Here is a 27,915-nt window from a genome sequence, read left to right on the forward strand (position 1 = left end):
ATGAAGTGGATACTGTTCTTTGGGGACCTTATTGGGTCCAGCATCTGTGGCCAAGAAAAGTTTTTTGGGTAAGTTCCTTTTGGACTTACTATTACTTGGTTAGTTCAGAGATATGGGAACCAAATGGATTTGGAAATGAATGGCTGATTATACCTCAAGTGGTACGGTGCCGGACTCCTGTCCCAGCTTTGCCCCTGTGTCATCCTGGGTCAATTACTTCTCTCTCAGGCTCAGCTTTATCTGTGATATCAGGACTAGGTGGTCTCCACAGTCCCTCCCCAGCTCCCTAATTCCTGCCAATACTTTTCCTTCCTAGTTCTTATTTGTAAGGTCAGTTTCAGGCATTTCTACTTTCTTACTCCTATATTATGAATTACTAAGAATTACCAGAAATTGTTTCAATTTCTGCCATGCTTAAGGGAAAACCTGGGTCATAGGCTTTTTGGCTTCACTTCTCTGTTAATGGTTAAGGTTTGGTGGAGCTTTCTCGTCAGCATTTGGCATATGGAGATTTGATAGGTCTTGCCTAGCTGAAACTATGAAAAGTGACATGCAAGGATACACCTGTACATTCTGTGTGTGTGTGTGCATGTGTATGCACACACATGCACACGTGCTCCACACAGAATTCCTTGAGGTTTGCAAAGGAGAGGACATTTGGGAGGTAGGAGAGGTGAAAGGATGGTATGGTACCCTACTAGAAGATTGGGGGGGATGGAGTCAAGATGGCAGTGTGGGAAGACACAGAGTACGTTTCTCCCCACAACTAGGGCACCTGCCAGACACTGGTGGGGGACCTTGATGCCCAAGAAGACAGGAGGAACCCCCAAGCGAATGGCTGGGGGTTGGGCCGAAGCTCCTGCAGTGGGAGCTCCAAGCCTGAACCACTGGACTAACAGAGAACCTCAGATCCCAGGGAATATTCATTGGAGTGAGGTCTCCCAGAGGTCCTCATGTCGGCATCAAGACCCAGCTCTACCCAACAGCCTACAAACTCCAGTGTTGGAAACCTGAGGCCAAACAGCCAGTAAGACAGGAACACAATCCCACTCAACAACAACAACAACAACAAAAGAGACAGCAAAAGAATAAGTCACAGATGAAGGAGCAAGGTAAAATCCTACAAGACCAAATAAATGAAGAGGAAATTGGCACTCTACCTGAAAAAGAATTCATAGTAATGATAGTAAGGATGATCCAGAATCTCGGAAATAGAATGGAGGCACGCATTGAGAAAATACAAGAAATGTTTAACAAAGACCTAGAAGAACTAAGAACAAACAAACAGAGATGAACAACACAGTAACTGAAATGAAAAATACACTAGAAGGAATCAATAACAGAATAACTGAGGCAGAAGAACAAATAAGTGAGCTGGAAGACAAAATGGTGGAAATAACTGCTGAGGAGCAGAATAAAGAAAAAAAATTAAAAGAATTGAAGACAATCTCAGAGACCTCTGGGACAACACTAAACGCACCAACATTCAAATTATAGGGGTCCCAGAAGAAGAAGAAAAAAGGGTCTGAGAAAATATTTGAAGAGATTAAAGTGAAAAACTTCCCTAAAATGGGAAAGGAAATAGTCGCCCAAGTCCAGGAAGTAAAGAGAGTCCCATACAGGATAAACCCTAGGAGAAACACACCAAGACACATATTAATCAAACTAACAAAAATTAAATTCGAAGAAAAAATATTAAAAGCAGCAAGGGAAAAGCAAAAAATAACATACAAAGGAATCCCCATAAGGTTATCAGCTGATTTTTCAGCAGAAACTCTGCAGGCCAGAATAGATTGACAAGATATACTTAAAGTGATGAAAGAGAAAAACCTACAACCGAGATTACTCTACCCAGCAAGGACCTCATTCAGATTTGATGGAGAAATCAAAAGCTTTTGAGACAAGCAAAACCTAAGAGAATTCAGCACTACCAAACCAGCTTCACAACAAATGCTAAAGAAACTTCTCTAGGTGGGAAACACAAGAGAAGAAAAAGACGCACAAAAACAATCCCAAAACAATTAAGAAAATGGTAATAGGAACATACATATCGATAATAACCTTGAATGTAAATGGATTAAATGCCACAACCAAAAGACACAGACTGGCTGAATGGATACAAAAACAAGACCCATATATATGCTGTCTACAAGAGACCCACTTCAGACCTAGGGATACATACAGACTGAAAGTGAAGGGATGGAAAAAGATACTCCATGCAAATAGAAATCAAAAGAAAGCTGGAGTAACAATACTTGTATCAGATTAAATAGACCTTAAAATAAAGACCTTACAAGAGGTAAGGAAGGACACTATAAAATGTTCAAGGGATCAATCCAAGAAGAAGATGTAACAATTGTAAATGTTTATGCACCCAACATAGGAGTACCTCAATACATAAGGCAAATGCTAACAACCATGAAAGGGGAAATCGACAGTAACCCAATAATAGTAGGGGACTTTAACACCCCACTTACACCAATGGACAGATCATCCAAACAGAAAATAAATAAGGAAACACAAGCTTTAAATGACACAATAGACCAGATAGATTTAATTGATATTTATAGAATATTCCACCTGAAAGTGGCAGAATACACTTTCTTCTCAAGTGCACATGGAACATTCTCCAGGATAGATCACATCTTGGGTCACAAATCAAGCCTCGGAAAATTTAAGAAAATTGAAATCGTATCAAGCATCTTTTCTGACAACAATGCTATGAGACTGGAAATCAATTACAGGAATAAAACTGAAAAGAACACAAATACATGGAGGCTAAACAGTGCACTACTAAATAACCAAGAGATCACTGAAGAAATCAAAGAAGAAATTAAAAAATACGTAGAAACAAATGACAATGAAAGCACAATGACCCAAAACCTATGGGACGCAGCAAAAGCAGTTCTAAGAGGGAAGTTTATAGCAATTCAATCTCACCTCAGGAAACAAGAAAAATCTCAAATAAACAATCCAACCCTACACCTAAAGCAAGTAGAGAAAGAAGAACAAAGAAAACCCTAAGTCAGTGAAGGAAAGAAATAAAGATCAGAGCAGAAATAAATGAAAAAGAAATGAAGAAAACAATAACAAAGATGAATAAAACTAAAAGCTCGTTCTTTGAGAAGATAAACAAAATTGATAAACCCTTAGCCAGACTCGTCAGGAAAAAAAGGGAGAGGATGCAAATCAATAAAATTAGAAATGAAAAAGGAGAAATCACAACTGACACCACAGAAACACAAAGGATTATAAGAGACTACTACAAACAACTATATGCCAGTAAAATGGACAACCACGAAGAAATGGACAAATTCTTGGAAAGGTACAATTTTCCAAGACTGAACCAGGAAGAATTAGGAAATATAAACAGACCTATCACAAGTAATGAAATTGAAACTGTAATTAAAAATCTTCCAACAAACAAAAGTCCAGGACCAGATGGCTTCACAGGCGAATTCTATCAAACATTTAGAGAAGAGCTAACACTGATCCTTCTCAAACTCTTCCAAAAAATTGCAGAGGGAGGAGCACTCCCAAATTCATTCTATGAAGTCACCATCACCCTGATACCAAAGCCAGAAAAAGATATCACAAAAAAAGAAAATTATAGACCGATATCACTGATGAACATAGATGCAAAAATCCTGAACAAAATACTAGCAAACAGAATCCAACAACGTATTAAAAGAATCATACACCATGATCAAGTGGGATTTATCCCAGGGATGCAAGGATTCTTCAGTATATGCAAATCAATCAATGTGATACACCATATTAACAAATTAAGGAATAAAAACCATATGATCATCTCAATAGATGCAGAAAAAGCTTTCGACAAAATTTAACACCCATTTATGATAAAAACTCTCCAGAAAATGGGCATAGAGGGAACCTACCTCAACATGATAAAGGCCATATACGACAAACCCACAGCAAACATCACACTCAATGGTGAAAAACTGAAAGCATTTCCACTAAGATCAGGAACAAGACAAGGATGTACACTCTCGCCACTATTATTCAACATAGTTTTGGAGGTCCTAGCCGTGGCAATCGGAGAAGAAAAAGAAATAAAAGGAATACAAATTGGAAAAGAAGAAGTAAAACTGTCACTGTTTTCAGATGACATGATACTATATATAGAGAATCCTAAAGATGCCACCAGAAAACTACTAGAACTAATCAATGAATTTGGTAAGCTTGCAGGATATAAAATTAATACACAGAAATCTCTGGCATTCCTGTACACTTACAACAAAAAATCAGAATGAGAAATTGAGGAAACAATCCCATTTACCATCACAACAAAAGAATAAAATGCCTAGGAATAAACCTACCTAAGGAGGTGAAAGACTTGTACTCAGAAAACTATAAAACACTGATGAAAGAAATCAAAGATGACATAAACAGATGGAGAAATATACCATGTTCTTGGATTGGAAGAATCAATATTGTGAAAATGATTATACTACCCAAAGCAATCTACAGATTCAAACGCAATCCCTATTGAGCTACCAATGACATTCTTCACAGAATTAGAACAAAAAATTTTACAACTCATGTGGAAACACAAAAGACCCCAAATAGCCAAAGCAATCTTGAGAAAGAAAAATGGAGCTGGAGGAATCAGGCTCCCCAACTTCAAACTATACTACAAAGCTACAGTAATCGAGACAGTATGGTACTGGCACAAAAACAGAAATATAGATGAATGGAACAGGATAGAAAGCCCAGAGGTAGACCCATGCACATATGGTCACCTAATTTACAACAAAGGAGGCAAGAACATACAATGGAGAAAAGACAGCCTCTTCAATAAATGGTGCTGGGAAAACTGGACAGCTAAATGTAAAAGAATGAAATCAGAATACTACCTAACACCATACACAAAAATAAACTCCAAATGGAATAAAGACCTAAATGTAAGACGAGACACTATAAAACACTTAGAGCAAAACATAGGAAAAATACTCTTTGACATAAACCACGGCAAGATCTTTTTTGACCCTCCTCCTAGAGTAATGAAAATAAAAACAAAAATAAACAAATGGGACCTAATGAAACTTAAAAGCTTTTTCACAACAAAGGAGACCATAAACAAGATGAAAAGACATCCCTCAGAATGGGAGAAAATACCTGCAAGTGAAACAACGGACAAAGGATTAATCTCCAAAATATACAAACAGCTCATGGTGCTCAATATAAAAAAATAATAATCCAGTAAAAAAATGGGCAGAAGAACTAAGTAGACATTTCATCAAAGAAGACATACAGATGGCCAAGAGGCACATGAAAAGATGCTCAACATCACTAATTATTAGAGAAATACAAATCAAAACTACAATGAGATATGACCTCACACTGGTCAGAATGGCCATTATCAAAAAATCTAGAAACAATAAATGCTGGATTGGGTGTGGTGAAAAAGGAACCCTCCTGCACTGTTGGTGGGAATGTAAATTGATGCAACCACTATGGAGAACAGTATGGAGGTTCCTTAAAAAACTAAAAATAGAACTATCATATGATCCAGCCATCCCACTACTGGGCATCTACCCTGAGAAAACCATAATTCAAAAAGAGACATGTACCACAATGTTCATTGCAGCACTATTTACAATAGCCAGGACATGGAAGCAACCTAAATGCCCATCAACAGATGAATGGATAAAGAAGATGTGGCACATATATACAATGCAATATTACTCAGCCATAAACAGAAATGAAATTGACTTATTTGTAGTGAGGTGGATGGACCTGGAGTCTGTCACACAGAGTGAAGTAAGTCAGAAAGAGAAAAACAAATACCGTATGCTAACACATATATATATATATGGAATCTAAAAAAAAAAATGGTACTGATGAACCTATGGGCAGGGCAGGAGTAAAGATGTAGACATAGAGAATTGACTTGAGGACACGGAGCGGGAGGGTGAAGCTGGGGCGAAGTGAGTAGCAGCGACATATATACACTACCAAATGTAAAATAGCTAGCTAGTGGGAAGCAGCTGCATAGCACAGGGAGATCAGCTCGGTGCTTTGTGACCACCTAGAGGGGTGGGATAGGGAGGGTGGGAGGGAGACGCAGGGAGGGGATATGGGGATACATGTATGCATATGGCTGATTCACTCTGTTGTATAGCAGAAACTAACACAGTATTGTGGAGCAATTATACTCCAATAAAGATCTATTTAAAAAAAAAAAAAAAGGTTAAGAATCCTGGCCAAGGCCACTTAGCTGGTAAGCAGGGGAGTTGGAGCAAAACCCATATGCTTTTGTTATAACACAAGTTAGTCTCCAGATAGAATCCTGTATCTCACTGATCTGTCTATATCTGTTAGTTTACTCTCCATTATACTATCTGGCTAAAGGGACTTTGGAATTGTTTATTGAGATAATTACTTATATGTGATTGAGTAGTTTTTTGTGTGTGTGTGGTACGCAGGCGTCTCACTGTTGTGGCCTCACCTGTTGCGGAGCACAGGCTCCGGACGCGCAGGCCCAGCAGCCATGGCTCACGGGCCCAGCCGCTCCGCGGCATGTGGGATCTTCCCGGACTGGGGCACGAACCCGCGTCCCCTGCATCAGCAGGCGGACTCTCAACCACTGTGCCACCAGGGAAGCCCTGATTGAGTAATTTTTATAACGATGACTTCCGTTCACACCTGGTCTCTACTGCCAAATAGCTCAGAGGGTTTAGGCATAGCAGGTGGTCAGGGAAGGAGATTTTTCCACAGGCAGCTCAGCAGTAAGTGTGTAATAACTACACTTGCTGCCATGTGGGCTGATGCGTAGAGCTCTCAGGCTCTCGCTGCTCCTATTCACATGGCTGAAAAATCTTTCTTTCTCAGGATACAGACTTCTCTTATAATGCAGCGGACGCCTGGGTTGAGGTTTCTTGGCTGAGCTCTGGAGCGCTCACCATAGGCGCTTGCACAGAAAGGGCTGTGTGCCTGAGCAAGTTGCAGATGGTTTTAACCAATAGTGTCATCCTTACCCCCAAATCTGTTCTTGCCTCATAGTAGGGAACCCAGCAAAGGTGGAGGCCACCATGGCCTCAGCAGCTCCCATGGGATGCACGGCCTAGGCAGCCAGCTTGGTGAACATTTAGAGCAAGGGGAAGCTGGCCTCTGAGCATTCAAGTGGTTGGGAAGCCAGGATGCAGGTTGGCTTGGAGGGGGAACAGTGCTGATGGAGATGAAGATGATGGTTTCTCCCCCCACCACACCCCCAGGTCTCTGTTCATTCCATCTAACTCACCTACCTCCCCAGTCTCTCTCACTCTGCTGGTGTCTTCTGTCCTGGGATTCACTCATCTTAAGGATAGGATGGTGACCAGGATGCCTAAAGGTGCACAGCAAGCATAGAATAGGAAGTAGTTGCAGAACTTGTAACATCAGCAGTAACTGGTTGGCATTTAAGAGTTCTGTGAAATCATCTCTTGTGGTGGCTTCTAAGCCTGGCTGGGGATGCAGGTGAGAAAGGCACAAAGAACAGGCCACTTGGCTGCCCACATGGTAGAAGGGGGAGAGATCGAAGCTCAGCACCAAGGTGACTATTGACTGTCCAGAACATGGGACACATGTGAGGGTGACTGAGAGTGGATCACTAGCCATTGCACGGTAGCAGCTGGCCAGCCCTGGGTATTGGAGAGTACCAGAGTTAAGAAGAGCTCTAGGAGCACGTACCTGTGTGGAGTAGGAGGGGGGGTGAACATGGCAACCTGCAAACCCCAACATGTCCCCCTTCCCAGGCCAATCTTCCATCTTCAGAAAGAGCTTAAGGTCTGTGAGAAGATTTCCAGATGGTGGAGATAGGTTGTGTTCCGCCACCCACACTTTCAGGAAGGTATTTTCCAAATAGAGACAAGGACAGTGAGGGCAAGAGAGAGGCTGCCCTTCACCTGGCACCCACTTATGTTCTCTCTGTTTCTAGATATTGATGGGCTTATGTTCATGAGAATAACATAAGATTCTCCCCACGCCCTGCCAGCTTTTAGCACCATCTGAAGTCTGTCGCCAAGGTTGTCTGCTCTGGTTGGGGAAAACCTCGTGGGTGATGGGAACTGGTCCTAAAGCCTGGGTGGCAGATTGGCTAGGCAGGTAAAGAAAAGGGCTGGACATCCAGGCAGAGGGAACAGCATGTGCAAAGGCATAGAAGGGCAAAGTATATGGTGAATTCGGAATTTCAGTGAGGCTGGAGCCAAGAATGTGTAGGAGGGAGAGGTGGAGGAGAGACAGATGGGGAAAGGCTCCATTCTGCACCAGCCTTTCCGCCCTGTCTCTCTGCATGCTGCAGATGTGTCTTTATCCTTTGGAGCTGGGTTAATTAGGACATGATGAAATGCACTGTGGTTTTAATCATCATCTGGGCCAGTTAGATTCACTGTGTTCCCTTATCGTGAACAGTGCCCAGGAGTATGAAAGTTCTGTTGTGAAGTTATCACTTTGGGAGAATTAAAACACATGCTGTGGATGAATGTGTAACATGATTTTCATACTCTTAAGAGCTCTTTATTCTTATGTTTCTCTTTTTTTTCCTCTTCCTGTTCCTTCTCTCTCCTCTTTCTCTTTGTGATTACTCAAGTCAGTGCTGTATTTTACCGATGCCTCATTTTGCTAACAGAGATGTCAATGCACAGGCACTTTCCAGAACACCCATTTTTAAGACGCCTCTTTTTCTGGGGTGTTGAGGGTGAGTTGTGACAGAACATGAGTTCTGCAGATGGGTCCTGGTACTCAGCCAGGAGGAAGGATTTCTCTTCTGTTTTCAACCCGTTTCTTTTGCAAGGCTGCTTTCCTGTGTCAGGGAAATAGTGGTTTGATTCCCCATCTTTGCAGGGCTGCAGTCCAACACCTAGCAAGCCTGTTGGGTTCAGGCTGAGACCCGCCAGCCAGTGGCTTCTCCACCATGGCCTCAGAAGCTCCCATGGGATGCAGTTGGCTGCCCACCTCCGAGAACCCTGTGGAGACCGGATGAGCTGGGAGAAAGTGAAGCTTCATCAATGGCGTTTCCTCCAGACTTGCCATCTGCAACAGAAGCGACTCTGCAGTGGACCTTGCCTCCTTGATGCTAGCCTAGACCCCGCGGAGATCCCCCGGAAGCTCCCAGAACAAAGTTAAACTCTGAGAGTCCATCCGGATTGAGCCAGTTTTCTGATGAGGAGATGCTGATCTGCCACATGTGGCTGCACGTTTAGCTCCCTGTGACAGAACCATTTTCTCTGTCAACAGGTCCTTCAGCCCACAGCCCTCTCCAGCAGCTTTTCCTGCATTCATTTGTGTCAAAGGGATGACGCATGTGACAGCGTTGAGTGTGGATTCATTCGGGCCGTCACCTAGCAACGGCCTAATGGCTCCCCTGGCTTTCTGAGCCGGCCCAGAGCACAAAGGCAGCTTTTCAGGCTCGGCCTTCTCCCACCCACACACAGGACTTCAGGGGCCTCTACCCCTGCTGCTGCTGCGGGAGCTAAATGGTGTATAGGAAACAAGTGCGGGACAAATAACAAAGGGGGACTCGGGACTGGCCCCTATCAGGGCCCCATAGGGAGGATGAATCCCGAGTTCAGCCCCAGCACCATGCATTTGTATAGGGTTCTGGAGCTGGAAGGGCCTGGGAGAGCACCCAGCCTCTCCCCTCTTTGCTAAGAGGAAAAATAACTAACCCTCCAAGGATGGAAGGCCTATTCTCTTTTCTAGCTCTTTCCAGCATGGACATTCAGCCAGAGTTTCAGTCCTAGACCCTGACAGTGAAGAAGTGCTTCTTTATGTCTTGAGTTAGCTTTGCGTGTAACTCAGGAACATTCCTTTCTGCAAAATATATATGTTTTTCATTATAAAGTAATATGACCACATTACAGAAAACAGATACGAGGGGAAAAAAGTAAGTCATCCATAATCCCATGACCCGAACATAAGCACTGTCAGCATTTGCTATATTTCCGTTGTCTGTTTTTCTTCCAATGCATCTGCTTTTTCCATACTTGCAATCATGGCATACATACAATTTTGTGTCCTGCTCTTTCACTTAATATTTCCCTTAAAGTTATACCATAAGCACTTTTTCATATTTGCCACGTAGTCTTATTTTTAATGGCTATACATTATAACCAAAGACTAGACCATTTCCTCTCATTTGGCCCAGTTATGTCTGGGATAGTAGGCCTGAGGTTTATTTGCCAGCTGAAAGCTCACCATTATCTTTTACTTCTTTTTCCTTTCTCCAGGGACCAAGTTTTCAGGATTAATGTCAGAAATGGAGATGAGATCAGCAAACTAAGTCAGCTAGTGAATTCAGACAACTTTAAGGTACCTAGTTCTCCTTCTCTTGGGTATCAATTAACTTTAGTGGGAGAAGACTCTTGCAGCACTGGCATTGTTATTCCTGAAGAGTTTCTGTGTATAATCCTGTATTAGTCAACATGCCTTTATACAATTGAGAGGGTTGGTGGGGGAGAAGTGCTGTAGATCGCAGCAGTGCTGTCCAGGGAGATGAGAGGCCTCAGCAATGGGCTCCATCTTTCTATCTGCATTGACTTATTACTTCTTGGGCTTTGCCAGGTATTGCCTGCTGGGGAGGCCTGACCAGATAAAATTATGAAATGGCGAAGTTTTCCCTTGTGCAGAATCCAACCCCTCAGGGATCACCAAAGCTTTTGGCAGTTGTTCTACAAGAATGAGCTCATTGTGCCTTTTACCTGAACTATCCTTTAACCTGGTTTTACTTCTGTTCTCTTCAGCTCAACTTCTGGAAATCTCCCTCTACCTTTGATTGTCCTGTGGATGTCCTGTTCCCTTCTGTCAGTCTGCAGCCAGTCAAATCCTTCCTGAAGTCCCAGGGCTTAGAGTACTTGGTGACTGTTGAAGACCTGCAGGTGGATAGGCCAAGGTCCCTCACTGGTCTCGCATAGGACCAAGCAGCCAGAGTGGACTTGAGACATTTTCAAGTTCTGGTCTTATTCTTCTCCATTTAAAAGATGAAGACATTGAAGTATATGGAAGTAAAGTGCAGTGACTTGTTAGAGGAACATGTTGTACTAGAAAGGGCATACATGGGTTAGGAAACCAGCCAGATCTGGATCCAAATCCTGATTTTGCTAACTGCTAGCTGTGTGACTTTGGACAAGCTGTTAACCTCTTGAGACTCTGTTTCTTCATCAGTAAAACGGTAATAGTTATACCTACTTCATACAATTTATTGAGAAGTTTAAGTGGCTCAATGTACATAAAATGTCTAACAGTGCCAGGTATGTCATAGATGCCCCACAAGTATTAAGTCCCTCTCCCTTTTCTTATTTGAAGTCAGGAGGGAAGAACAGAGTGTATGGTGGGTAGAAGGTGGGGCCCCGGTGGGGAGGTGGTGAAGACCAGTCATAAAAAGCATCCTTTGGGAATTCCCCGGTGGTCCAGTGGTTAGGACCCCACACTTCCACTGCAGGGGACATGGGTTCGATCCCTGGTCGAGGAACTAAGATCCCGTGTGCTGTGCGGTGTGGCCAAAAAAGAGCATCCTTTGAGGAAGGGAGAATGTCACCAGCAGCCCCCAGCAGAGGGAACATCACTGCCTAAGCCAGACACCAGCCTCATGAGCTGTATTTGAACAGCAGGGCAGTGTCTGGCTCATGTTCTCTCCTTCACTGAGGTGGGTTGTGGACTAATTGGTGATTTGGCCCAGGAGTTTCCTGATGGTGTGAGCAGCTGTGAGCTTATTAATCATCCTCACATGTCACAGACATCTGCCAGGAACCTTCAAAGTATGAGTGGTTGTAAGAATTTCTTTGTTTCTGAATGGTTTCCCAAGCTGGGTATTTCAGAGGCACTGGATACCAGATGCAGACTGATGGCTAGAGAATTTGTGGTGTAGAATAACCAAATAGCACATATGTTGCTTCCAGGAAGTAAGTAGGTTTTGAATGAGGTGAGGTACATTGGGCTCCAAGAAGTAAGATTATATAGATATGTGGAAGAAATCAGACCTCCTTTTACACCTTGACATTTGTGCTTCTTGATATGTGTGCCAAGGGTGCTGCCATCTTGGCCACCACATGTCCCAAGATATGGTGGAAACAGCATGAAGCTCCATCCCCAAAGGATCACTTTGTAATGTTGCCGTGTCTGTTTTAGGCCCTTTTAGATAATGAAGATGAGGAAATGCAATACAATGAAGGTCAAGAACGGAGCAGTAATAACTTCAACTATGGAGCCTATCATTTCCTGGAAGCTGTAAGTATTTCAGAGCAGGTTAAGATCAAGGTCATTGGCTACTCTTCAATTCTTTTCTTTTTTTTTTTTAATTTTAGAATTTTTAAAATCTTTTTATACAGCAGGTTCTTATTAGTTATCCATTTTTCAATTCTTTTCTAATTCTTTGTTTGTTTATCTCCCACCAACACCTAAGAGCATAGTGAAACACAAACTGAACATTTTCTCCTACGTGCATCGTTCTTTTCTTAAGCAACCCCTCAAAGAAAACCATGAAATAATTGCAATCATTTCCAGTCCTTGTAATTCAACCTTCTTATACCCCACCAGAATCCCTGTATTTTATTCACTCAGATTAAAGTGTTTCTTATCCCAGGCAAATAGACAAGTGATTATTTCCAAGGTTAACCAAATATTTCCACTCATTTATCATTTCCACTACTTATAACGCATATTTATTCCATAATGCGCTTTGGTGCTGTGTTTAGTTAGAAATCACTTATATAGATGACTGACTTTCAAGGTAAGCCAACCCTTCAAATGAGAAATTTAGAGCAGAATAATTTAATATGATATTGGAATTTGAGGAACCAAGAAGGACTGGAATGGAACTGAATCACATAGCATACGGTTTTCTTAGGTCCTCAATGTCTTCTTCCTTAGTCTGGAAACTCTCTACTAACTCAGGAAGACACCCCAAATCTAAATTGGTATTCTTCCTATAGCTGAATATATGTTGTTCTTTATATCCAAAGATAGAGTTCTTGGCATGCTTTTCATGAGGCATATCCTTTGAATTATTTTTCTTCTAGATGAGGTTTTTTTCAAAGCTTGACCAAATATTTCCCCTTCTTTCCCAGGATTGTCAGTAGCTTTGTTTAATGTGTACACTTCCAGCCGCACTGCCCCTTGATCCCTCTTGTGACCAATGACATACAGCTGCAAAACACCTGGATAAAGTTAGGAGTTCAGTCCAGGGCCATGGACGAAAGCAGAGCTAAGGGCCCACACAGGGATCAAACCCATGACGTTAGCCTCATTAACATGGGGCACTCCCTAGCTGAGCTAACCAGTAGCAAATGTCACCCCAGATTCTGGAAACTCCATCCCCTCACCTGCCTGCTACAGGAGCCTCACTTTCCCATCCACTCACTTTTGTTCTCTGGCTTTAGGTATCATTGTCATCTGGCTTACAGCCATCTATCATTCCCTGCAAGGCCTTTTGCTGTGGGTTGGTGTACCATCTCCCTTCTGACTTGTTCATATTCAGTTCTTTTTAAAAACAGCTTTTAAGAGCTCATATTCCACAATCACTTGGGCCTTCTTAGGTCTCTAAAGGGAATTTCATGTTTGTCTCTGCCAGGGTTTCTAGTTTCAGATCCTTTGTGTGTATTGTTGTGGTTGCTGTTATTGTTGTTAGTTTTGTGGGTAAGTTTTCCCCTGATGTTGGCAGTGTGAATTTGCACCCCTCATCTGGACACAGCTTAGTGTTTTAACTTTTCCTGGGTGACTCTCTTTCCTCTCACGACTCAGGGCAGGCATCTGACGTTCTAGGGTCAGTGGGTAGAGTTTCCAGGCCCTTTGCATGGCCAGAATTACCAATTCCCAGCTCTCAAGTTCCAGCTCCTTGCCCCATGCAGGGTCCATTGCCCTCTACTCCTATTCCTGGTTGCTATAAACTCTCAGTGGCTAAAGTGGATATCTGGTTCTGGGGCTTCATCTTCTGCCCTTTACTGTGTTACCTTGTTCCCTCTAAATTTCTGGCACCCACAATTTTTCCTTTTTTTTGGCTTTTAAATTTGGCTGGGACTCATTTTCATTGTATTTCATCTGGCTTGTCTATATATTTGGGAGGTAGTTTCTTGCTTCTGCTCAATCTGTCATAATGGCTGCAAGTCTGATAAATCCTTTAAGCTTGATTTTATTCTATATTGATTACACATTTTCGTTCTTGGTAAAGCTCCTTCTTTCAATTTTAAGGTCTAAACAGAAATTTGTTTATTTCCTTATTTCAACCCTCAAAAGGTTTGAACAACTAAGATGGATGAACTCCATTTAAATCAAACTTTTTTTTTTTACTGAAAGCAAATAGAGGCATTTGTAGCCGTGATTTATACAGCTCTTCACGTGCCCTCTCAAAGCCTTTGAAGAATCATTTCCAAAGTGGGGTGCTTGTATGGCAGGGTGTAAGCAAGATGGTCCAGTGGGATGGAGAAATAAACTATTGCAGCTTCTATTTATATTTCTACATATATTTGTATTTATTATTATTTTAAAAATATATTTATTTATTTATTTTTGGCTGCATTGGGTCTTTGTTGCTGCACGTGGGCTTTCTCTAGTTGCGGCGAGAGGGGGCTACTCTTCGTTGTGGTGCACGGGCTTCTCATTGCGGTGGCTTCTTTTGCTGTGGAGCACGGGCTCTAGGCGCGTGGGCTTCAGTAGTTGCAGCACATGGGTTCAGCAGTTGTGGCTTGCGGGCTCTAGAGCACAGGCTCAGTAGTTGTGGCACACGGGCTTAGTTGCTCCGTGGCATGTGGGATCTTCCCAGACCAGGGCTCGAACCCGTGTCCCCTGCATTGGCAGGCAGATTCTTAACCACTGTGCCACCATGGAAGTCCTGTATTTATTGTTAATGCAACAATTTTTTTTAACATCTTTATTGGAGTATAATTGCTTTACAGTTGTGTATTAGTTTCTGCTTTATAACAAAGTGAATCAATTATACATATACATATATCCCCATATCTCTTCCCTTTTGCGTCTCCCTCCCTCCCACCCTCCCTATCCCACCCCTCCAGGCGGTCACAAAGCACCGAGCTGATCTCCCTGTGCTATGTGGCTGCTTCCCACTAGCTATCTATTTTACATTTGGTAGTGTATATATGTCCATGCCACTCTCTCACTTTGTCCCAGCTTACCCTTCCCCCTCCCCGTATCCTCAAGTCCATTCTCTAGTAGGTCTGTGTCTTTATTCCTGTCTTGCCCCTAGGTTCTTCATGACCTTTTCTGTTTTTGTTATTTTAGATTCCATATATATGTGTTAGCATATGGTATTTGTTTTTCTCTTTCAGACTTACTTCACTCTGTATGACAGACTTTAGGCCCATCCACCTCACTACAAATAACTCAATTTCATTTCTGTTTATGGCTGAGTAATATTCCATTGTAGACATGTGCCACATCTTCTCTATCCATTCGTCTGTTGATGGACACTTAGGTTGCTTCCATGTCCTGGCTATTGTAAATAGAGCTGCAATGAATATTGTGGTACATGACTCTTTTTGAATTATGGTTTTCTCAGGATATATGCCCAGTAGTGGGTTTGCTGGGTTGTATGGTGGTTCTATTTTTAGTTTTTTAAGGAACCTCCATACTGTTCTCCATAGTGACTGTATCAATTTACATTCCCACCAACAGTGCAAGAGGGTTCCCTTTTCTCCACACCCTCTCCAGCATTTATTGTTTGTAGATTTTTTTTTTTTTTTTTTTTGCATTGTGGAGCACAGGCTCCGGATGCGCAGGCCCAGCGGCCATGGCTCACGGGCCCAGCCGCTCCGCGGCATGTGGGATCCTCCCGAACCAGGGCACGAACCCGCATCCCCCACATCGGCAGGCGGACTCCCAACCACTGCACCACCAGGGAAGCCCTGTTTGTAGATTTTTAGATGATGGCGATTCTGACTGGTGTGAGATGATATCTCATTGTAGTTTTGATTTGCTTTTCTCTAATTAATGATGTTGAGCATTCTTTCATGTGTTTGTTGGCAGTCTGTATATCTTCTTTGGAGAAATGTCTATTTAGGTCTTCTGCCCATTTTTGCATTGGGTTTGTTTTTCTGATATAGAGCAATGCAACAATTTTTGTTTCTATTTTTTGTTTTATAATGTACATAATATACTTGTGTGGTATTATATATATTCATGGTGCATACTGAATTTTTTTTTTTTTAAGGAGATGTTGGGGTAGGAGTTTATTAATTTATTTTATTTATTTTTGCTGTGTTGGGTCTTCGTTTCTGTGTGAGGGCTTTCTCTAGTTGTGGCAAGCGGGGGCCACTCTTCATCGCGGTGCGCGGGCCTCTCACTATTGTGGCCTCTCTTGTTGCGGAGCACAGGCTCCAGACGCGCAGGATCAGTAGTTGTGACTCACGGGCCTAGTTGCTCCGCGGCATGTGGGATCCTCCCAGACTAGGGCTCGAACCTGTGTCCCCTGCATTAGCAGGCAGATTCTCAACCACTGCGCCACCAGGGAAGCCCAACTGAATTTTTTTTTTAACTGATGGAGAAAGTGATAAAAAAGTTTGGAGAGCAATGCTTTTTAAGAACCTTGGCTAAATGGGACCCTTGCTGATTATTGAGCCTAGTATACTGCAAAGGGCCACGCTGTTGGAGCAGTATCTGCACAAGTCTCTCTACTCTAGTTTAATGGGCTATAATTTTGTGGACAAATAAAATGTGTTTTTCTCTAGAAAACTGTAGAAATGGATTCTTAGGCAGTTGCTTAAGAATAAGCATTCCATGCCGATAATATTGACAACCCCCAGGTTAGGGGACTGTAAAAAATCATTAAGATCAACAAGATTAAGTTCACATATACCCACCCAGAGCTGAACAAAATTTTTAAATGCTCCTGTGTTTACCTTTTCACAGTTCAGATTTACCATGAGAAAGACAGCATTGCCAGAGATTTTCCTGACTTGGCAAGCAGGGTGAAGATTGGGCATTTATTTGAAAACCGGTCAGTGTATGTACTGAAGGTGAGGCCCCATGCACTTTGAAGGGCCCGACTAGACTCAGGTTCCTGGTTCCTTGTGTCCAAGATTCAGCCCTCACACCTCTGAAAGAGGTAGCTTTATAGGACCTCCTTGACTTTAGGGAGGAGGGTGAGGTGAGGAGACATCTACCCGGATTCGAATTTGGTCTGACAGAGGGTCCCCTGCTTCTGCCTAATGTGGGAGGAGTTAGTAGGAGCACATCGCATTCCAAGTTTTGGCTGAAAAGCAGAATCAGGAAGAGGTGGGAGGCGGTTAGTGTTCCAGAAAGCTCTCAGATTGGCCACAGTCTTTTCCCTCCATTCCCATCTTCTGTAAATATTAAGACAAATTGGGATGGGCCTAAAAATTCTATTCTGCTTATTTTCCTTATTGGAAAAGCAATCTAGGAAGCTGATTTTAGGGTTGATGTAGTTTTAAGCCCAGTCTATGATCCTTGGCTGCATAAAGCCTAATTTCCAGATATTTCTAACAGATTTCAGGTCTATATTGGCAAAAGAAGTAGAGAATTTATGGCAGTGACATAAATTACATAAATAATCCAGCCAAATGAATAAAAAGGAATTTGGAGATACAAACCATGGAACAAGTGATGGTGCCTAGAATTTGTCAAACCCTTGAATCCATACAGGCCCTGAGGAGCCCAGGTTTATAGCAATGGTGAAATTACCAGTGGGAGAAGACCTGCCATTGAGCTGATTGCTGTAAAATTATCTACATGAATTTAGATTATTTGCCAACTGCAGGAGACCCTTGCTTCATTAGCACCAAGCTCTGACCCAAGGGGGCCCCACACTAAAAAGCAGCAGCCAGAATTCATTTCATGCTGTTTACAAAGAGCTTTAGTGAACCCTCCCATTCCTCATTTTAAAACTGATTTCATTTATTGCCTCAAGTAGAACAGGCTGGTTCATGCACTTTTGTGTCTCTCTGTTGGGCTACCATTTGAGGTCTTTCAAGAGGCATAATAGTATCTCTAATCACACGGGCATTATAATTCACAGTAGCAATTGTTTCCCCTTCCTATTTGCTTCCAACCTTGGAGTGGCTCAAGCTGCCCGGAGCTGCGGTGCTGCAACTGGGCCCTGCCAGCCAACAAATTAAGCTCCCTGGTCACGAAGAAGCCCGATAAAGGGATGGTGCCCTCAGACATTTGGTCTCTGAATGATCTTAAATTGATTAAATGAATAGGGGCGAGCTGGGAAGAGGAGAGGAGAGGTGAGCGGAGACGCAGGCGGGCAGGAGGGTCATTTTCTGGCCTCTTTTTCCTTCCACAGTTCAGCACTGGAGAAGGCAGGCGGCAGCTGACCATTTGGCTGAATTCAGGTATCCATTCCCAGGAGTGGATCTCACAGGCCACGGTGATCTGGACCGCAAGGAAGGTCATGTTGCCTTGTATTACCCCAGAATTCTGTTGGGCCCGGATTGCCCTGCAGCGTCCCACACAGCTAGACCCTGGAGATGAGATAGGAAGGCACTATGCACAGACGTGATAGGCTGGGGGGTGCCTTTTCTGATTGGAGAAGCAAAAGATCAGAGCCCCATAGTCAGGCCACTGTGGCTAAATGACAAAGTGCATTCATAGCAGCAAGCAAGCTAATGAGCTGCAGAGGTGGCCCTAAAACCCTGACCCATAGTCAGTCCCGCAGGAAGGGAGCAGGGTCTTCTCAGTAGCAAAGCTCAGGTAAGCTTTACCTTTAGTCCCTTTCAGGCCACCCAGACCCTCAGGGACCTCATGCTATCTCCACGTCCCTCTGGAAAGTCTATTTTAAGCCAGCACCAGTGGAGGGGTGGTGCAAGTGGAGGATCCATCTTCCCTACCCCTAGCATGGGGAGGGGGCGTGCTCAGATTCCTAATAACTATTATGATGTGCGGCTCTCCCCTCCCCTGTTCCCGCCCCCTGGAAGGAATGAATAAACAAGGCAGCCCAGGACTCACTGAGGTTGATGTCGTCAGGCAACCATGTTTCCCCGGGTTTTGAAGTGCTCCATGGGCTTTGCAGAGCGCTGCACCTATGAGGGTGGCAGGGAGGCTGCAGAGGGTGGATGCTGTTCTAGGAGTTGGGCATCTTGGGAAGATAAACGGGCTTAGACCTAGCAACCCAGCCTGCAGGGAACAGCTGACAAGCTCGTTGTCTCTGCTTAGACTGTATCTGATTATGGGAAGGATCCAGCCATCAACTCCATCTTGGAGAAAATGGATATTTTCTTGTTGACTGTGGCCAATCCTGATGGATATGTATACACACAAACTCAAGTGAGTAATACTGACAGAATAGGCTGGGTTTGGAGTTAAGACTTTTTTGTTGAATTCCTTGCTTTGCATCTAAATAGTTGTATGACCTTAGAGAAAACTTCCACAAAATGTGCACGTTAGGAGCTTCCTTGGGGTCTCATTTTCCAGTCATTCTCTGAGCTAAGAGTCACCAGGGAATATTTTTTTCTTAGAGAGAATAGTCTAATGAACTCCCTATTATGGATCTTGAACAATTATCAACACTTTACCAATCTTCTTTTCATTTCTTTCCCTCCCACACATTTTTCCTGATGTATTTTAAAGCACATCCCAGACATAAGGTTACTTCATTCAAAACTTCTTTAGTAGTCATCTCTAGCTGATGGTAATTAAAACAACGAACAATATACCACTATCAACTGTAAAAAATTAATGGAAGTTCTTTAATATCATCTGATATCCCTAATTATCTTTAAACTGTCTTTTGAGACAGTTTGTTGAAATCAGGATCCAAATAAGGTCTGTACCTGCATTTGGTTGTTACGGCTCTGCAGGCTTTTTTATTCTACAGTGGTACCACCCCCGCCCCCCGCCCCACATATCTTTTAAAATGTCATTCATTTGTTGGAGAAACCAAGTAAATTGTCCTGTAGAATGTGTCACATTCTGAATTTGCCTGATGGTTTCTTTGTTCTATGCCATTTAATTTATTCCCTCATCTCCTGTATTTCCTATTCACTTGTGGTCAGATCTAGATGCTTGGTTGGAGTCAGGTTAATTTTTTAGGCAAGGATAAAATAGTTGCCGTGCACTTCCGGTCACATCAGTGATCACTGAGGCCCATAATGTCCATTTGTCCCACTTTTACTGAAGCCCAAAGTTATTCCATGGACTCAGATGGTGTCAGCCTGGGTCCCATCAGGGCATTTTGGCGAGGTCCTTTTCTCTGGGCCAGAAGGGCTAAGCCTCCTCTCTCTGGGGCATGAGAGACTCCGCAGTTAGTGAGGGCTGAAGCCCCGATGATCCTCCAGATCTCTGGAGTTGCGTCCAGAGCTGCAGGCAGCTTGTCCCATCCATGGTGCCATCTCCATCATAGTCCCCCAAAGAAAACCTTCACCTCTCCTGTGCCCTGACCCATCTCTGAATGTTGTTCCTTCCTTGGTGAATTTTTTTTTTCCGAACCAATTATGGAGGAAGACACGGTCTCTAAATCCTGGAAGCTCCTGTGTTGGTACTGATCCAAATAGAAATTGGAATGTTAGTTTTGCAGGTAGGTGGGGGAGACCGGTTTTAAATCCTGCTACCCCTGGGTAGTCTGGTCCACAGGCCTCTGAGCTGGCAGTGAGGGAGCTGGTTTCCAGGCTAGTTCCATTGCTGGTTCATTGAGAAACTTGGGTAAGTCCCTTATTCTCTCTATGTATCATTTTACTATTATTATTTGTAATTTTGAAAGGCAATGGAGGAACAATTCCTGTCCTCCTGGGAGAATGCTACTATTTTAAAAACTATTCTATCTTACATATATAAATTCATGGGCCTGCTTTGTACCCTGGCCATCCCAGCTTCTGGGCAATACCGGATGGGTGGAAGGGCTGTTGGTGGCAACTCAGAAGAGAGCAATTAGCACTGTTACCCCAACAGGCAAGATCACATTGTGAGGATTAAACTACAGCAGTTTACCCTTAGATGTGTAAATATGAACCTCAGCCCTTTGATGTCATGGAAAGAGAATGAGAATTAGGAGTCCTGCGTTCTGAGTTCCAGTTATTTAAAAACCATCCCCACAATAGTGCCAACTATGTGCCAGGTACCCTCCCATGTATAATCTTATTTATTCTTCTGACTTGGAGACTGAGTTTTCTTGTCCGAAATGAAACAATTGAAGCTCAGAGACAATCTCAAGAGCATATGGTTGATAAGAATTAGGACCTAAACTCACTTTTCAATTTCAAAGCCCGAGAGTTCTCTTTCACTATTCAGCTGTACTGATGTTTTGTTTTTAGTGTAATGTTTTAATGTAATGGTTTTAATTCTCTTACTTGCATAGAAATACCACAAAAACCACTGGGGGAAAAATAATGTGACTGTGGGAAAGGAGCTGATACAAATGTGGGAATTGAGGGCGTCAAAGTTAAGTTACAACAGGGGTGGTTTCACACATACACCAGATACCTTAGGGGCCTATATTGTGAGGTAATACAGAAGGCAGTAATTCTAAATACCTGTCAAATAATCAAGAGATTTTAGCCACAACAATAGATTATTTTTGGCAGCACTTGGCCATTAAGATCTGAACCAAGAGAATGAGTTGACACCAGAATAAATGGAGTCATTTTCATTATTAATTGGTATTCATATTAATTATCTAGAATACTTATTAATTGACAACTCACCGTCAAGTATGATATTAATTATTTATGACAACTGTTGGTGATACAATACAAGGTCAGCTCTCTCCATTTAGAGGAGTCCTACCAGTTTTCCCGCCCATGTGTGGCAGATCCAGCACCCCACTGCCACACCCTCCCTGCAATTTACACACACTATGGACCAGATTCTCAGGGAGAAGCTAGTAATGGCCTGCCTATGCCTTCTCCCCCTCCTCTGGGTAGAGTACCCTGCATTTTTGTTTCCTTAGCCTATGGGTTAAGGTTTCTGTTTCGGCCACCCCCCACAGGAGAGGGAGCCAGTGACAACCCTTGTTCCGAAGTATACCATGGAGCCCACGCCAGTTCAGAAGTGGAGGTGAAACTGGTGGTAGATTTCATCCAGGAACGTGGGAATTTCACATGCTTCATCGACCTGCACAGCTATGCACAGCTGCTGACGTATCCATGTGGGTACATGGTCAAAAAGGCCCCGGATGCTGATGAGCTGGTAAGCGGGGCCGCATCCAGCCCTGGGCATGCTTTTCCCCTGGGTGCTGCAAAGTCCAGGAGCAGGGCTTATTTCAAGAAGCCCCAGTGTTCTCTCTCTGTTCTTTGCAGTGTGCCATCAGGCCTACTGGGAATAGGAAGAAGATGGTGCCTCTTACTTCTGAGTTTGCTGTGAGTTCCAAGAACCAAACCCAACCCTGTCTTTCCTTCTCACTTGTTCTTCCGACCAAAATGTATTGCAGACCCACTGCTTGCCAAGAACTGTGGGTAGCACTGTGGTGGGCAAGGGGGAGGTGCTCCTCACTTGGTGTAAGGTAGAGTTTAAGTAGGGTGTAGGCCACAGCCTAGGGGTGCTCTGGGTCACATGCAATGACTCACCCCAGGATGTGAGCAGGCACTTAGGGTGAACTGACTGGAGTAGGGCTGGCATCCACAGAGTGACTGCAGGCCTATCTCTCCACGCTGGTCTGCTTGAGTGTGCCCCTCTGCCCGGGGCCACAGCTAGCTCACACGCCTCCCAGCAGATGCAGCCCCACCCAGGGCTGGCCAGGTGTGGACTAGATTCTGCTCTCGAGGTGCTCTGTGTAGGGCACATCCATATATGGTGTCCCTGTCTCCACCTCCACTCTGGGAGCACCTAACTCTTAGAAGGTTTTCTCTTGAACATACTTGCCCTTCCCTCATGTTCATGAACATGACATTCCCTTCCCTCAGGATAGGTGAAGATGGTGGTGCCTATATTAGATTTCTAATGGGCTGGTGAGCAGCCTTCCAGATCTATGAAGAGCTTGAATACAGTTCCTCCAATTTGTGTTTATAATATACATGCTTCAGAATGCTTATCTGGTCTTCTTCCACCTCTCTCCTTACCCCCTGCCCCAAACTGGACGTAAAGAACTGAGGATAAGAGAAGGAGTTGGAGGAACCATACCATTTCCCTCACTTCATAGTTAGGCCTTTGCTCTGGTTGGTTGGGAAAGAAGGAGACCAGGAGGGAACATTGAGGGTGGGGTCGGGAATTTTTCAAACCACTGCAGTACAGAACAGCTGAGGAATGTCTGGCTTCGGGATCCATTCTTTCTCACTCTGATGATTTCCCCACTCCTAGGATGAGGTGGCAAGGTGTGTAGCCAAAGCTCTGGCTTCCCTGTCGGACACTGTGTACCAAGTGTGTCCTACCTGCACCACTGTCTGTGAGTACTCACTGAGTTTATTGGTTATAAGGAAATGCTTTGAGAGGATACTTGAAAAGGAGCAGGAGAAGAGCTGCAAGTCAGCCTTCCTATGTTGTAGTCTTTTTTGTTGTTAGTGATAGGCTGAATTTATGTCAAGTCTGTGTGATGGTAGCTGTCACGTGCGGCCATCTTCATCAAACTGAGGTGGTGGTACGGTGGGTAGAGGGGAACCCCTCACCTTCCTGTCCAAAATGAACACGTGTTGAGCATAACAGGCTTAGGTGAGGGGTTCCCCCGACAATCATTAGCATTGAGCTGAAAAAACAAAAACTCTACCAAGACTTCAGACCTGAAGATGGTCTTGAGGCCCATCACCTACAACTCAACCCCAAGTGGAGGAAATACCCTTGTTTTGGTTTCTCACTGAAGTGTTTCATCTGAGCATTTCACTCTATTCCTGCTGAGATCCTTCCAGTTCCCTTATTCTGTGAGTCTGATCTTTAAATTTTTTTTTTTATTTGTTTGTTTTGTTTTTGCGGTACGCGGGCCTCTCACTGTTGTGGCCTCTCCCCTTGCGGAGCACGGTCTCCGGATGCGCAGGCTCAGTGGCCATGGCTTACGGGCCCAGCCGCTCCACGGCATGTGGGATCTTCCCGGACCGGGGCACGAACCCGTGTCCCCTGCATCGGCAGGCGGACTTTCAACCACTGCGCCACCGGGGAAGCCGTGATCTTTAGATTTTTAGATCAAATTGAAGGATATGATTATTCTCCAAGGCCCTAGCTATAAATGGGAAACAGAAACAAAAAATGTGGGGAGCAAAGCTCCTTTCAAGCAAGTGCCCTTCTTTTCCCCTCCTGTGCCTCTTCTGTAAATAGTCTTCCAACAGTTGGTCCACCCTCAAAGCCCCTGCAAACTTGTTGATAATTCTTTCCTTTTCCATACTGTAACTTGCTGTCCCGTCCTACCCACCTCGCCCTCAACTAGCTCTTCCCCTCAGTCTTCCTCTTCTGCGAAGATTCTCCAACCTACCTCTTGGGTCCTCCTCTGTACTCTGATCTCAGCACTCTTGTCTGTGTTTCACATGCCACCAAGCTGCATAAAGCACTCAGCATGATGCTGGTGGTTGTGTTGCTAATTGCAGCAACAATCCAGTAATTACACATGGTTTATTATTACTAGTGTTGTTGAATGGGAACTCCTCAGAGAACAAACACATCAGGAGAGGTTCTCCACCCTCTAATTAGTCAGAACTGAGTCCTACACCAAAGAGAGCTAAAGGAACTTGGCAGGAGCCTTCTGAGGAGGTCCTCTCAAAAGATCTTTGCGGGTCACCAGGGTCCTGGCTTTTGGGTCAGATGCCAGTTTAAAGAATGGCCTTTTCCTCTCATGTCAAAAACGTTCTTCTCCTCAGCATAAGCTGTGCCAAAATTAAGAGATACTCATCAGATTCCTCCAGCAGAAGAGGAGAAAGGCTCTCCTGAGCATTGTCCAGGATACATAATATTTCCTACCTCTTTCAAGAGCCCATCTTCTGTATTTTTTATAGGCTTTGTCTGCCCTCCTTTCTTCCCCAAAATGAAATCAATTTTTGTATAAAAGCACTCTAACTCCCTGGGTTATTGTATGTGTTATATAAGTAGTTGACATTTGTCCCTTCAAGTGCTGAACTTTTCCTTAGATTAATCATTTTAGATGAAAATAATTCTAAAATGGGTTTTCACACTTCCCTGCCTTCTTAAACAGAGTACATAGAAGAGATTTAAGCTCTGTTCTTCATGACTGAGTGGCCTTCTGAATGTCAGTTGTTGTACCTTGAAGGCCTTCTGTGCTGTACTGGACTGTTCAATCCTTTTGCTGAACAGCGCAGCCTGTTTTGCTTCTTTAACTCTTGTGTCTGCTTTTTAGAGTTTTCATGTCTCCTTCCTCAGGCCACCTTCCTCTAGCAACCCTTTCCCCTCCTCCTCATTGATTCTAATCTACTAAGGGCTTGGAAACAAGTTCATTGGGCTCGTTTAGCTCATGGATAGATTGTGAGTATTAAGGATGTTCATGACAGCATTGTTTATAGTCACAAAAGACTGGTAAGCAACTAAATGTTCATCAGTAGAGTGCTGGATAAAAACACGTTTGGTGCATTACTACAGTGAAACACTATGCAGCCCTTAAATGAGTGAGGTGGATCTGTATGTGCTAATAGGGAATAATCTTCAAATGTTAATTGAAAAATACAGTGTATACAACAGTGTTATTAGTATGTTCCCATATGTGTTTTTTCTTTTTTTTGTAAATTTATTATTTATTTATGGCTGCGTTTGGGTCTTTGTTGCTGCGCCTGGGCTTTCTCTAGTTGCGGCGAGAGGGGCTACTCTTTGTTGCAGTGCGTGGGCTTCTCATTGAGGTGGCTTCTCTTGTTGCAGAGCATGGGCTGTATGCATGTGGGCTCAGTAGTTGTGGCGCAGGGGCTTAGTTGCTCCATGGCATGTAGGATCTTCCCGGACCAGGGCTCGAACCCATGTCCCCTGCATTGGCAGGTGGATTCTTAACCACTGTGCCACCAGGGAAGTCCCCCATATATGCTTTTTTTTAAAAAAAAAGAGTAGGTAGACTTCGCAGGGACCCAAGTAAAGTGAAGTTCATGAACCTGATCACTTTGCTCAGCAGAGGTCTTCTTGGCCCCTTCCTGAATTTAAAATCTGTTCTGAAATACTTGAGCTTGCCATGTAAATAACTTCTAGAAACTTCTGGTGCCATTGCCTGTTTTTTTTATTCATCATTTTTCTTAGTGTAGAGAAAGGCTGTGGGAATTACATAAGAATTTCAGAGAGTATAGGAGAGCCTGTTCCATTACCTCTGGGAGCATGTAATTGTAGCAGAAGCAGCATCTCTAGAAAATCACAAATGGTATCATGAGAAACAACCTTTAGGAACAATGGAAAAACAAAGGGACCCATATTTTTATTTAATAGACATATATATTATATAATAAATGGACCCCAAGTCAGTTGAAGAAAGCATGGGCTTTGTCATCAGATGGATTGGGTTTAAATTCCAGCCTTGCCATTTTCCATCTATATTTTCTTAGATAAATTATTCATTCTGAACCTGGATTTTCTCATCTGAAAAACAAGGACAGTAATACCTACCTCATTGGCCTCTTAAAGATGAAATGAGATCATAAGTGTAAACTTTACAGTATGATGACTGGCTCATGGTAGATGTTCAACAAATGATAGCTGCTATTACATTGTTATTTTAGTATTCAGTATCATCTACACTTTGCACTTTTAGCCATTTTCTTCTCTAGTAGAGTTTTGACTGGAAGAAGCAGGAAAACAGGCCTCTTGCCTTTCGGCAAAGAGAAGTCCCAAGGGCTGTGCTTCTTTCTCTCTGTGTATCAGTTATCTCTTGAGATGTAAAAAACTATCCTAAAATTTAACAGCTTAAAACAATAAACACTAATTTTCTTACACAGTTTCTGTGGGTCAGGAACTCAGGAGCTTCTTATCTGGGTGGCTCTGGCTCAGGGACTCTCAGGACGTTGCAGTTAAGGTGTCTTCCAGGGCTACAGTCATCTAGAGGCTTGATGGGGCTGGAGGATCTTCTTCTCAGATAGCTCACTCAGATGCCTGGCAAGTGAGGGCTAATTACTGGCACTGAGTTCTTCAGCACATAGACCTCTTTATAGGGCTTCTTGAGTGTCCTTACAACATGACAGCTGGCTCTCCAGAGCCAGTGATCCAAGAGACAGCAAGGCTGAAGCCATGATATTTATCACCTAGCTTTGAAGGGCACACACTTTCATTTCTGCAGTCTCCTGAAAAACAGGTCAAGTTGGCCCTGTCCAGTGTAGGAGGGCACAACACAAGGATGTGAATACCAGGAGACAAGGATCATCGTGGCTATCTTGGAGGCTGCCTACCACACTCTGTAAAGATTTGCTTCCAGTGACCTGAAGGAGTCTACACAGTGAGTTGGTGACAAGATGGAAATGAGGATTTAAAATCTCTTGGATTGAGACTAGTGAAGACCCTCATGGTGCAGGACAGTCTGAGACATAGGGATCAGGCCAGTGTTTATGTTGTAGGCCTGATGACTTTCAGAAATAACTGTAGATCCCTAAGGAACCACAGGTGGGCAGAGCTCCAGGCCCCTTCCCATCTAACCCTGAAAGGAACTAGGCTTCAAAGGTGTTTTCTCTTTTTTTTTTTTTTTTTTTTTTTTTTTTTGCGGTATGCGGGCCTCTCACAGCTGTGGCCTCTCCCTTGCGGAGCACAGGCTCCGGACGCGCAGGCTCAGCGGCCATGGCTCACGGGTCCAGCCGCTCCGCGGCATGCGGGATCTTCCGGGACCGGGGCACGAGCCCATGTCCCCTGCATCGGCAGGCGGACTCTCAACCACTGCACCACCAGGGAAGCCCGGTGTTTTCTCTTTTGACTTAACAGATCCAGCTAGTGGCAGCAGTGTTGACTGGGCATATGATAATGGCATCAAGTATGCATTCACTTTTGAGTTGAGAGATATTGGGCACTATGGCTTCTTCCTGCCAGCCAACCAGATCATCCCCACTGCAGAGGAGACCTGGCTGGGGCTGAAGACCATCATGGAGCATGTGCGGGACAACCTCTCCTAGAAGAGAGCCTGCTCTG

At 43.7% G+C, this 27,915-nt stretch overlaps 1 protein-coding gene across 1 annotated transcript; it reads left to right on the forward strand.

Annotated features, from left to right (window-relative positions):
• CPA4 (carboxypeptidase A4) lies at positions 1-27,899 on the forward strand. Its single transcript, XM_029233067.1, has 11 exons — positions 1-68; positions 10,230-10,311; positions 10,743-10,877; positions 12,127-12,225; positions 16,863-16,964; positions 18,257-18,361; positions 19,126-19,235; positions 20,394-20,485; positions 21,893-22,092; positions 23,200-23,284; positions 27,712-27,899. The coding sequence occupies exons 1-11, from the start codon at positions 1-3 to the stop codon at positions 27,897-27,899; spliced, it is 1,266 nt and encodes a 421-aa protein (XP_029088900.1).
• The last annotated feature ends 16 nt before the right edge of the window (positions 27,900-27,915 follow it).

Source organism: Monodon monoceros, unplaced genomic scaffold (assembly GCF_005190385.1).
Source record: "Monodon monoceros isolate NGI ecotype Baffin Bay Population unplaced genomic scaffold, NGI_Narwhal_1 Super_Scaffold_2, whole genome shotgun sequence".
NCBI classification, from domain to species: domain Eukaryota; kingdom Metazoa; phylum Chordata; class Mammalia; order Artiodactyla; family Monodontidae; genus Monodon; species Monodon monoceros.

Excerpts from the sequence above, each read along its gene's own strand:
- CPA4 (XM_029233067.1), top strand. The coding sequence starts at position 1 with ATGAAGTGGATACTGTTCTTTGGGGACCTTATTGGGTCCAGCATCTGT. Across the intron at positions 10,878-12,126 it reads TGACTGTTGAAGACCTGCAG|GCCCTTTTAGATAATGAAGA; the intron begins GTGGATAGGCCA and ends TGTCTGTTTTAG. Across the intron at positions 23,285-27,711 it reads TCCTACCTGCACCACTGTCT|ATCCAGCTAGTGGCAGCAGT; the intron begins GTGAGTACTCAC and ends TTGACTTAACAG.